Genomic DNA, 12,295 nt, shown 5'->3' with positions numbered 1-12,295 from the left:
TTCCTTAAGAATACACACTTATTTCCAGTGAGTGCTTTATGATGCCCTAAGATGGAATGCCAAGCCTGGAACAGGGAAACAAACAAACAAACAAAAAGATAAGAAGGCAAAGAAGGATTTTATGGATTACTTCCAAACATACCCAGTGTCCAGTTGAGCTATGCAGAGAGGTGTGATCCTTCTCCGGCCATCTGCCGTTCGTGTTTCCACTTGTTTTTTTAAGAGATTCTGTTGGGAAATACATTTTATCGTAATTTCTGATAAATGGGAAATGCTATTTTAATTTTTTTTAAACTGAAAAAAATAGATATATTAAAAGAGGTGCCTCATTTAAAAATCTGTTAGCAAACACTTTCCCATAAACACAATTTTCTAATTTTCAACCTATCCATCTGTAGAAAGGGCATTTGTGGAGAATGTAATCTGCTCTCCACTTTAGAATCAAGTCTAAAACATTATGCATATCAAATCTTTAATTAAAAATTGTGTTCTGTGTTTAGGACACAACTAAATAATGCTTTCAACCTCTGTAATTAAGAAACTGAAACACAGTTCAACAGCTTCTCTGTCATTACTTACTCCTGGTTTCCTTTCTGTACACCAAGAATTTTGCACCCATCACAGAAATATCTACATTGCCTGCCTTCTGCTTAAAAGCATTTAACTTTTCAACAAGTCCCAGTAAACAACCCACTAAGTTGATCAGCTGGGCCATACCCAGGCTGAAAGGTGCCATTAACACAAATGAGGGCACAGAAACTGGTTCTCTCCTAACAGTTTGGTAATTAGTGACTCAGTATTTGCCAGTGCCCACCAGCACCTACCTTTCTGATGTCCTCCAGACTCTCCCCATTAACCATGCTTGCCACTTTGGGAGCTGTGGAATTCCCAGAGCCTTCCCGAATTGAGGAATTCTTCTGATCCCCCTGCTGCTGCCTCTGCTGGTACTTGAGCATCTCTGGATTCTCAATAATGGTGGTGGACAACTGAGCTTCAGTCATGATAGCCAGGCTTTTGCCATAGGTGGACTGGTGAATGTTGCTCTGGGGGCATTAAAGATGTGAGTGACCATGACATCAGTGATTGTAACACAAGGGAATCACACAAATCTAATAGAATCTATAAAATGCCCCCTGTAGCATTTATACACCAGATTTTTTTTTCTTTGTGTTTTCAACTAACACTAAATCAATATGTAAAATAAATGAAATTCAAAGCTCTAGTTGCTAATAGCAATGAGAGGAAAAACAGCCAAGAGCAATCAGTTTAAAAAGACTTGCATATATGCAAGTGAAAGAGTAATTTTATAGTGCTTTGAAGCACTCACTTCTTGTTTCCTTGGCCAAATAATTACTTCAGATGTATAATGATGTGTAAGCAAGTGGATGCTTTCCAAATTCTTTTTTCCAGAAGAGAAACTATTACCACACATTCTCTTGACTACTCTTTTTTAATGATTTGTAAAGCAGACAAGAGCAACATATTTTCCATAATATGGAAATCAGTTACTACATACTTCTATAAACAGGTCAACATTTTAATTGAATCAATACATCTCTGAAATATGATCAAAGGTTCTCTGAGTGCTTACTGTACCTTTTCCTCCTCACTGAGTGGATCCCCAAGTTCATCCTGGGAAAAGTCCAAAAATGCCACTGATCCATCCATGGAACACACCAGGATACCAAGTCCATTAAGGGTCCTGAGGGAAATAAAGGTCCAACTTTGTTTTTAATCTGTTTCATTCAAGCAAAGATGATGGACTGCTCAATAAAATCTGATGGATTGTTCAATAAAAATCTCAGCTTAAGATTTATTATCACAGCAATAACTCATGGAACCAGAGAAGTGGGACAGTGAGGAGACAGGATGACAGGCAGCAGAGTCCCTGTGCCAATGCTCCCTTGCAGACTGCACAAGGATGGTGGCACTGGGACAATAACCTGCCCAGGGCAGGAGCAGCACCATGGAAAATTTCCTGAAGGGGTAAACCTGAATAGTGTTCACAATGAACAAGGAGAGAAAATTATAAATGCATTTCCTTCAATAGATGAGCAAATTTTTGTGCTAATGGAAGTGGGTGAAGAAATGGGCCCTCAGCTGACAAGCAGGCCAAAAAATGTTGGTAATAGGCAAGAACACAGGTTTGATTTTGTTACTGTTCAGTTATTTGGGTGTTTAAGCAAACTGCACATGTGTTTATTTGTGGGGATACATAGTAACCCTCTTCTGGATGTCAGGTTTTCTTAGCAAAAGGAGAGAGGAGAAACTATCTATCATAACAGAATGATAATCTTGCATGAGTAACCTATTATTGCACATTTGAAAAAATACTTGGATTTTGACTTCTCCCTCAGACACTTTTAAGCACAGAGCTCACAGAGACAGTGACACAGTGGCTTACAGATGAATTGTTACACAGAAGGGAAGAGGAAAGGAAAGCTGGCCCAACTCCAAAGTCCTAACCAAGTTACTAAAAATCCATTACAAGTACCACAGCTACAGGCATTTGGCAACCCCTGTTTTTGTGGCATCACAGTCAGAGAAATCAGCCTCAGCACCATGAAACAAGGTACACCACCAGTACTCCAAATTAGAAAACAGTAAACTCATGTTGAAAGTTTTCTGTTTGCTTTGCAGAGAAAATTGCTGAGCTCCTATTGACCTATTGATCCAAGCAATTGTTCTGTGAAAACATAATCCCTCACAGATATTATATTGATGGATCCAAGTCTAAAATTCTAAACCAGAAATTATATAGCTATAACAATATAATAGTACCAGCTTTCTCAGAATTTACTATGTCTGTTTTCAGAATGGAGCACATTTCTGGGAACACTCCATGTTATTGACATTTTATCCATCTGTTTCAATTTGTAAACAGGATATAAAATACCAAGCTGCCTGATGATCCTTTGTCTCTCAAATACCCCACAATACCATTTCCTCACAAAACTACAAAATGTTAACCAGTTATTACTCCCAACGACTTCATGCCATGAAAAATGTGCAAATTGCAGATGGAGAAATAAAAAACACTACAGGAAAACCAAACTATTCAAAGCTATTGTACTATAACAATAGCAGCACTTCTCATGAAATATTCCACTTTCTGGCTTTCTAGCCTTAATCTCTTAATGAAAGAAAAATGTTTTGGTTTTAAAGCTTTTTTTTTGTGGTTCACTGAACTTCAAGGCAAAATCCACATGGCATATAGAAACCAGGAAGCTTTAAAATTCCCAGTATAAACCCACCAAGAGATTGTTGTAACTATTAAGGGAGAATTTCAGAAGTGAGGAAGTGATAGAATTAAGACAACCTATGTCAGAGAATTGTAACAAGTAGAAACTCTTTACACAGATATTTTACTGTGTCTTGCTCTAAATACATTACTGTTTGTTCAGTTAATAATCTCAAGTGACCATGTGCTATTTGCTCATATTACTACCAAGATGCTGCAGCAGAAACAAAACCTACAGGAACCAATTACTTGTGTTCCAACAACCACAATCTGTACTGTTTTAAGGCATTTCCATCTAATAAGTACACCTAAAATTGATAACAATTGTTTGGCTTCCATAACAAACAGCAGAAAGCAACTTACCATGAGATGTCCATGATTGACTTGTCAAACAGCTCATGGATGACAACTAAAGGTCGCTTCAGACACGTGAGCTTAAGAAAACAAGAAACAACACTCAGAAATGTAGAAGTTCCACACGACCACAGATAGTACCACATTCACATTCGCCCAGAGCCTCACAATATGCACCAAACAAGGTCTGCCCAGGAAACAGCTGCATGCCTGGTGCTGCATCTGAAGCACCAAGTCACCTGTTCCACTGCTGGGGCAGAAAATCCCTGACATTCAATTCTCCTTTCTGAAACACAGACTGAATTTCTTAATCAACTTTACCTTCACACCACAGTCTTAAAAGACTCTCTGCCACCTCAAAAGCAATTCCACAGATGCAAAAGACAGCTTCTATTCTAAGCTGTACTGAGATAAGGATGCTGCAAACTGCCAGCACAAGAAGACAGAAAACAGATTAGGTTTCCATGTCCTCACTCAGACTACTTGTCTGAGAAAGTGAAACCTATCAAGAGCAAAGGGAATTTGACTCACAATAACTCTTAAAGAGGATTCCTCTGCACTTAAGAATCAGCTTAGTAATAAAGAACTGAATATGAAAACTCCAATAACCTGCTCTAAATTAGACTTTCTAAGCTCTTTAATGTCAAATCAATGGACTTACTATCTCTAAGTGTATAGTACAACTGAAATGAAGTAGAGGTTGATAAGGTCAAGGAAGTTTTATGCTCACAGGTTCACAGATGCAGTGTCACTGTCATCTTCAGTAGTTATTTATGCTTCCATAGGTCTGCACTCTATCTATGTTTATTAAGCTCCTCAGGGCAAAGACAACCTATAACTGCATCTCTGTGCTACCTTCTGTAATTTCAACAGCCACTCCAAATGAAATCTTCATAATATAAATAGAAAGTAAAATATACCAAGTGATACTTTGATATGGGTACGCACTGGTAGCATTACCAGAAACAGATTTAGTTATGCATCCAGAGATTGATGGATAAATATCACACTGCAAGCTAAAAATAGTAGATTGCAGTTAGCAATTGGTGGGTTCTGGCACAAGTTCTCATCAGAAAGCTTTACAAATCAGTTAAATTGATTCCCTGTATTTTCCAGTTGCATTTAAAAATGTGAAAATAGCTACTCTTCTCCTAGCCAGAATAAAAATTTTAGTGTAGATTTTAAAGTAAAACCCAAACTAGATATCAAAAACTTGAAAGAATACTTAAAAAGCTCCTTCACTTCCACATCCCTTTCCTTTACAAGAACAGAAGACAAGTAAAAGGATGAAAATAAGGTTGCATTTATTAACTGCAGTAAAATGTTTTCTCCCTTAACAGCTGCTCCCCCTCACCAAGGCACACTCTGCCACTGGCTTCTAACTGCTCTTGCCTTTAGAGAAATGAACTAATACAAATCCACCTCCTTACCACCCAGCTAAACCTGCAACAACAGCAACAAAAAAAATCCTTAAACATGACACTAAATGTAAGACTTAATGCTGTACATGTGACCTTTGTGCTAAACCCCCAAGTTATCCAATGACCACATTAGTTCAAAGGCAGCAAAGAAATCACTTACCCAGACAGACAGAGATCGATCTTTGCTACCAACAGCACAACAGCAGTAGGGACAACTTGACTTGGTGGAGCTCCCATTCTTTTGTTTCTTTTTGAAGATTTTTGGATTGAATTTCTGAACAAATGAGATGCCCAAGTTTTATCACAGTAATTATATTTCAACAGAGGATCTGCTTTCTAGGCAAGTTTTCCACTTAAGAGTGAAAAAACATTTCATAGAAATAAAGTCCTGAACCAGACTCTGTAAGAGCACTGACAAAAGCTGCAGAGGCTTTCTTAAGGGGTTTTCTGAATGCCTTCACAGAAAAGGCAAACAATATTAATTTTACTAGGGATCAGAAACCCACCAGAAATCTAAATCATTTTAATCAAGTCACTGAACAGCCAACGAAGCTGAAGTTTGACATTCCTAACATGCTCCTGTATTCCCCTTTGGATGTTCATCTACATCCAGTTCTCCTATCACAACAGCCACCTGATTGCTTCAAACATGTAAAGCTGACATTTTTTAATCACCACCATGCATTTGCTTTACTAATCTTGACGCCCATCTTCACTTCTTGTCCCATTTATACCTAAAATTATCAAAAAGCAACAAGTTTTAACTTCAGGGATAAATTTCTACCACTCACTCACCACTACGGTAACTGCCTTCCGGTGCCCTACAAAATCCATGTTGGTTTTCCATCCATCCCTCTCAATGATCTGAGCAGTGGGTCCAGAATTATTCATGGCATGAGCAGAAACAAGATAGTGACCATCAGGTGACCAGCTAAGGCGCAGCACATGAGTTGTCCCTCCACACTGACAAAAAAAAACATACCAGAGCTTTAAAAGTGTTTGGCAAACAAAGGGGTTGTAATATAAACTATTTAAATTTCAGATTTAGGGAATACGATTACAAAGCAAGTATCCTGAGAGTATAAAAGAGTGACCTCACATATAATTCTCAGCATTTGGCCATGTTTACACAGGTGATGTAGTGTTAACTTAAGAAACCCTATCAAAAGAGGGGGAAAGGAGCTCGGAGAACTTTTCTAAAGGAAAGACAAATGTTACATCTTTTTGGATACTGTTTCCTCAGTATTTATCACAGTCCTGGTTAGTAACAGGGCTGCAACACAGCAACCACTAATGATGAGACTTCAGCTTGCCACAGCAGCTCCCCTGTGAGTGGAAGCAGACAAGGTCTGTTACAGAGAGCAACTGCACTAATCACAATACCCTCAGATCACTGCAGAACACCAAGCAGCAGCTTTAGTCCCCAGGAACTTGATCTCTTCACCAAAGTCATCACCTAAGAGCTCTATGATGCCAGGCCAAAGATCCCTCCAAGTACTTACCTCATTTCTGACAGTGTCCAATAGAAGATGCACAGGGAAGAATGTCAGACTATTGTGATCAGTGTGCAAACACTTCCCCAGAATAACCATTACATTTCCAGAAGTCTACTTAATTGTTTACATAACCCATGTAAACTTTTGACATCCACAATAACAAATGACAATGAGAGTATCATATTTTTATGAGAAAGTAATTCTTTTTTCCCCTATTTGTAGCTGCTATCTGAGAGCTTTATTTGATTCAGCACTGTTCAATTAATTCATGTTCGTGCACAATCCGAGTTATTTTTATTTTCATTCATTCTTTTTGGATACTGGGAATTCACTTGGAACAGTCACACATTGTGAAGTACCTCATCAAAGGGTTTTGTGATGCTGGTTTCCAGCTGCCAGTCCAGGGTCCGCCACACCTTCAGACTTCGATCATCAGCCTGAGAGGCAATGTATTTTCCAACAGGATCCCAGGTCAGCCCTTTCACCAAGCCAGAATGCCCCTTCAAAGTGGCAAGAATTTCTGTGCACACAAAAATTGAGAATAGAGAGTAGTTACTGCTAACTCCTTCCAGGCAGAGTGTTGAGAAAATTTACATCTTTTGGAACAGTGTATTAAGTATAACCTCCTTTAGTGTAGAAACAACATATCAACTAAACTGGAACCTGTACTTAAGAAAAAGCTGATATAAAAGAAGTGGTAAGAAGAGTTCTGGCCAGAGTAAGTGGTGCAAAACTCTTTAGAAGACAGGTCAGAGAGCAGAGTCCCAGTGCTTCAGAGTAGCACTTTGAAGCTGTGGAAAGCAGCACTTGAACTGGAATTTCAGTTAAACATTCACCCTTTCCTCCACACCCAAAGATTATCACAACTAATCCAGCTTTGTGCAGCAAGTGTGAACCAAGTCAAAGTTGTGACTCAACAGACACCCAAGGCTGGCAGACCTGGTAACCTACTTTCAGTCACACTCTTGCTTATCAGCCTGTGGGAGGAGAGGCTGAGAGGGTGCACAATTAGCTTCAAAGTCTAAAAACTCTGGTATCAGTATTGGAAGCCAGCTTGAAATAAATGGCATGTAAATAAACACAGGCAATCATGGCTTCCATGTAAAATCAGCAGCACACCTGAATGCAGCTGCTGTCTGCAGCAGGGTGGAATCCCCTGCTCATTGCCATCCAAACCTGGAAGGACTGACTGCAGGTGTGTCACCCCAAAAGACAGACAACCAATCCCTCCTAGAGATCTGAAGAGTCAGAGAAATACACTGAGGAGGGAAGACTTAGTCACAAAGCTCTACATGCTGACACCTCTTTAGAGCTCTCACCTGGGAATTTGACAGCGTTCCAGATGACAACAGTGTTATCAACACTACAGGATGCCAGCCAGGCATCGTGTGGAGACCATGCTACATCCATCACATCTGTTTGGGAAAAGGAAGTTTCCATTTAAGAGATTGATGGCAATCAGAAAATGAAAAAGTCTTTGTACAATGAACTTGTGCTCTCTGTAGCAATATTTTGCTATCACTGAGAAATGATTATCATCTCACTAAAGTGGAAGGTAAGAAAGCAACACTCATTGGGAGTGAATCTCCTCAACTTCTAATGTTCAGTAGGGGTCAAAAAAAAAAAAAAACAAGAGTGAAAGAATGTAATGTTTAGTGATTGTAGGAAGTACTAATGCCTGCACAAAGAACTCAGTCTTGTTTTGAACAAAGAAGTAACAGAAGCTATTACAATACATTCACTTTGCTCCAACACACATGGAGTGATCAAAGTGATTGCCATCTTGATTTTAATCACAGCTCATGTCAGCAGATGCAAAATGCATTTGAAGTTATTTATATATTCAAATTTTGCATTACTCTTTAGATATTTTTCTTCTAAATAAACATTGATATTCTTTGGTTTACAAAAACATGGTCTTTTGCCAATCAGATTATTCACTGCTAGTGTGAACATTTAATTAAAGACACAATTTAGCTTCCTTTATTCAGATTCACTTTTAAGCCAGAAAACAGCAAAATGTAAGTTTCTTAGTTGTTAATTTTTCTCCTACATACCATACTTGCCAGAAGTTACTTGTATGAAAATTGCATTTTGTTAAAATTTTTATATTTTAAATTTTCATTGTTGCTCTTGAAATTAATTACTGACTTGCCACCAAATATATATATTTCAAACAAGAAAATGTGATGCTGAAAAAATATTTTTTTCCAAATACATGCAAATTATGTTCATTCAACACCTTGAAACTTACCCCCTGAATGGCTTCTGAGAATTGACACACACCTCCATTGCTCAACATTAGTAAGTTTGCTACTAGAACCAAACACAGTGCTAGGTCCAATGTACCTAATTAAAATACAAACAGTTATAAGAAAAAAACACTTTTTAAAAAGAAAATCAGCAGCACAGTACACTTGTATTTTAGAGTCAGTTATTCCTACAATACAGAAGGGGGAAAAACCGCATTTTTTTAGAGAGAGTAATTCCAGTTATTAAAAAATTAGCTTCAATAAAATGTAGAATTTCTATAGATAGCATAAAATGGTAACATTTAAGGTGACTCTTCAAAGCTCACCAGGAAGTTTTCTTCAAGGAGAGAAGAAAATGTCTCAGCTCCTCCAGAGGAGAGAGCCTGCCCGGGCAGACACCCTCCAGCCCAAAGGAAATCAGGTCACATCCCCAGCACCACTGTGGTGCCCCAGCCTTCAGCTCCTTCCACACCAGGTGGAGCAGTGAGCTTGGCAAAGGGCAGGACAGGGAGGGAGCACCGAGATGTCACCGAGAAACCTCCCTGAAATGCAATACAGAGCTGAAGGAAGAAGGATGAAATAGAGCTGAAGGAAGAAGGATGCTTACGCTGCTCGTTTCCACACCATAATCAGCTTGTCATCTCCCCCCGAGGCCAAGTAAACGCCATTGTTTGACCATCGCACGCAGTTCACACAAGCTGAAAGGCACAAAAGAAAGTTTGCAAGATGAAATATGAGAATAAGTGGTTCTGGACTGCAGACAGGGTTTATATTACAAATAAGCAAAGGTTGTCAGGAGACATTTAGGATTTAAGTGGGTTTTCCCCACTCTAAGCAGTTACTCTGTCTGCTTTAGATAAATGAATTGGTACTTATCTTTCAGTAGCAGTGAGGAATTTCTTACTTAGAAAACTCTACTCCTTATCTAAAAAAGCTTCACCAAAAGAGGCTTGAAGGAAGAAAGATTAATATTCCCCTAATGAAGGAAACATTCTAGTAAATAAAGTGGGATTAAGAGGGCAAAGAAGGAGAGGTATATTTTGAAGAAAAGAAAGGACAACTTGTCAGGTGACCCTACTAATTCCAAATGCAATGATTTATAATGTAATAAATTTAATAATTTATAACTATAACCAAAATACTTCATATGTATTTCTTACACTTACTTCTTCTCTGTCCTTTCCTTCAGAGCTCTACATATTCTGCACATTCTCTACATATTCAGAACATGCATTATCAAATACTTTATGGCCACAGATGATAAAACCTTATAGGGAGGAGATTTCCAAAGGTATCTATAGTGTCCTGCACATTCCCTCACATTTTAACAGCATTTTCCGCTGAATATCTTGAAAAGTATACAGCCAAAGTATGAGACCACTGTGCTGTGTTTTATTGACTCTTCACCACTGGACAGGCATTATTTTTGCAAAGATTTTTATTTTTACATTATTTTTGCAATTACAGACATGTAAGTCTTAAGCTTTGGCAAATTACCAATAGTCAGCAATGAAAAAACCCAACCAACCAACTTTGTTACCTAAGTGATTGTCCATCTGACAAAGCATCTTGGGGATATTTTCATTCTTTTCATCTTCCTCTTTCAGGACAGGAGCCATATTCCAGATCACAACTTTGCCAGAATCCTGACCTGTAAGAGACCAAAAAGCTCCCCCTTCTAAATACACGCAAAACAGCTTTTCAAAATCAATCTCAGTTCCAGAACAGATGTGAAAATGAAGGCATTGCTGCAGTGGGGACTTTGGAAACATCTGAATACAGATGTTATTTTGATATAATTAGACCAAATCAGAAGTGCTTCATTTTTCTTGGAGCTATTAAAAATAACTTTATACAGTCTTGTACAAAAGTCATACTGTACATAACTGATACCAACTGTAAGGACAACTACTTGTAAAAAAATTGTATTTTAAAAGAGAAAATATACATATTCAAATACTAAATTGCAATTATTGTAGCCAACATAAAATTACTCACTATTGTGAACCAAATAATATTTTTGCATATATTTCTTAAGCTATTCTATTTATATAATTGGATTTTCCTGTTCCAGTAGCTCTACTATTCAGCAACTGAAAAAGCTCAACAGCACATCCAGTTCCTCTTCAAATTAAAAGGAAATTTGGCCCATATGGCCACGACTCAATCACTGATAGCAGCCACTATCTCAATGACATCCAAGGGAATGAGGACATCAGAACATGTAACCCTGCCTTCTGCAGGAGCAGCAGTCCTTCCCAATACATTTTCATAGCTTACATAATTATCTGTTTCTTAGAGATAAAAGTGATGTCTTTTTAAAAGGGTGAAACTAATTCAAATGCTGTGAAGGCACATTGTTGTTGTTGTTACCCAAAATTCTGCCTGCTACCAGTACACACACTTACCTTGTCCTCCTGTTGCAAACTTGGTCCCATCTGGGTGAATGTCCACTGAAAATATTGGCTTTCCTGGAATTAGAGAACAAACAGCAAATAGTGAATTGTTTTACATTTAAGGGAATGCAGTAACACCAGAACCACCATAACTCCTCTGGCAAATGACTTTTTTCTTCTGAAGGCTCAAGTTGTAAGAATTCCAGCTGACTACAGGAGCTGAGAGCAGCTTGCTGACAGAAATGGCAGCCTATTAAAAGCCTGTTTGGAAGTTATCATGCCACAAAAACCAGAGATAACCAGGGACACTTAATCCAGCAGGATATGCCAAATACCTCAAAGCAAAGTAATACCACAAAGCAAGCGCCAACAAAGCAAAACTGTATTTGAGAATGGAATTTCTTCCAGGTTTCTACAGTTCATTAGCTGATGACCTGAAGCAAGTCTTCTTTTGGTTTCTGTTTTTTTAAAATCCTTCCCAATCTCAGGCTGCATCTGTTGGTCACACAATTACCTGTCTCAAATTTCAATTCCCTTAATGAAACTCTTCTACCCAAAGACCAGTTTTGATTTTATGGCTTCCATATAGAAAGAGGAGGACTAACCAACAATAGTATTACTCTTAAATCCTTCAATTCTCCATATGCTACATCTTTCAGAAGCAAGCTAATAATTTTACTAGAATGTAAACTCTGTAACAGCAGAGCTGGGGAACAGCTTTGGAAACCAGAAAGGCCTCACTTCCAACCTGCTCTGCTCCAACCATGGCTCATATTCACCCTCTGTATGCTCACAGTTGTTTCAACCTTTGCAGAGGAAAAGGAAGAGGGGAGCAGCAGCTTCCTGCCTTCAGTGATGCTCAAAGAGCCACCACTAAGGGTTATGTGAAAGAACACACAGGCAGTTTCCACATCCAAAGAATTTCTGGCAGCACTTCCAACCCGTTCAAACTGGAAAGCCTCTGCAAGCAAGATCACATGTATGCCACTGCAAAATAAGGCAATTTATCAAACAGCCAAAAGTACCAGTACCCACACACCAAGATTACTCGATAAATTTCCCATGAGTGTCAATCTTGTGCTGTATCTTCATGAGATGTTCAGACATAAATGATAAAACCTGGAGATCTTATCCA

At 38.5% G+C, this 12,295-nt stretch overlaps 1 protein-coding gene across 2 annotated transcripts in view; it reads right to left on the bottom strand.

Annotated features, from left to right (window-relative positions):
* The window catches only part of LOC135454578 (protein HIRA), a 32,348-nt gene that overhangs the window by 14,210 nt on the left and 5,843 nt on the right, over positions 1 to 12,295 (bottom strand). For both annotated transcript variants that reach the window (XM_064726842.1, XM_064726843.1), the window contains exons 2-13: positions 11,173 to 11,235; positions 10,305 to 10,415; positions 9,372 to 9,462; positions 8,767 to 8,861; positions 7,832 to 7,927; positions 6,872 to 7,032; positions 5,812 to 5,979; positions 5,177 to 5,290; positions 3,605 to 3,675; positions 1,597 to 1,702; positions 825 to 1,043; positions 143 to 228 (exon numbers count right to left, since the gene is read on the bottom strand). In XM_064726842.1, the coding sequence (XP_064582912.1) occupies positions 143 to 228; positions 825 to 1,043; positions 1,597 to 1,702; positions 3,605 to 3,675; positions 5,177 to 5,290; positions 5,812 to 5,979; positions 6,872 to 7,032; positions 7,832 to 7,927; positions 8,767 to 8,861; positions 9,372 to 9,462; positions 10,305 to 10,415; positions 11,173 to 11,235 (1,381 nt within the window). The remainder of the gene's footprint in view (positions 1 to 142; positions 229 to 824; positions 1,044 to 1,596; positions 1,703 to 3,604; positions 3,676 to 5,176; positions 5,291 to 5,811; positions 5,980 to 6,871; positions 7,033 to 7,831; positions 7,928 to 8,766; positions 8,862 to 9,371; positions 9,463 to 10,304; positions 10,416 to 11,172; positions 11,236 to 12,295) is intronic.

This window comes from Zonotrichia leucophrys, chromosome 15 (genome assembly GCF_028769735.1).
Source record: "Zonotrichia leucophrys gambelii isolate GWCS_2022_RI chromosome 15, RI_Zleu_2.0, whole genome shotgun sequence".
NCBI lineage: Eukaryota > Metazoa > Chordata > Aves > Passeriformes > Passerellidae > Zonotrichia > Zonotrichia leucophrys.
The sequence above is the reverse complement of the archived record's forward strand: the minus strand, read 5'-3'. Positions and strand labels throughout refer to the sequence as shown.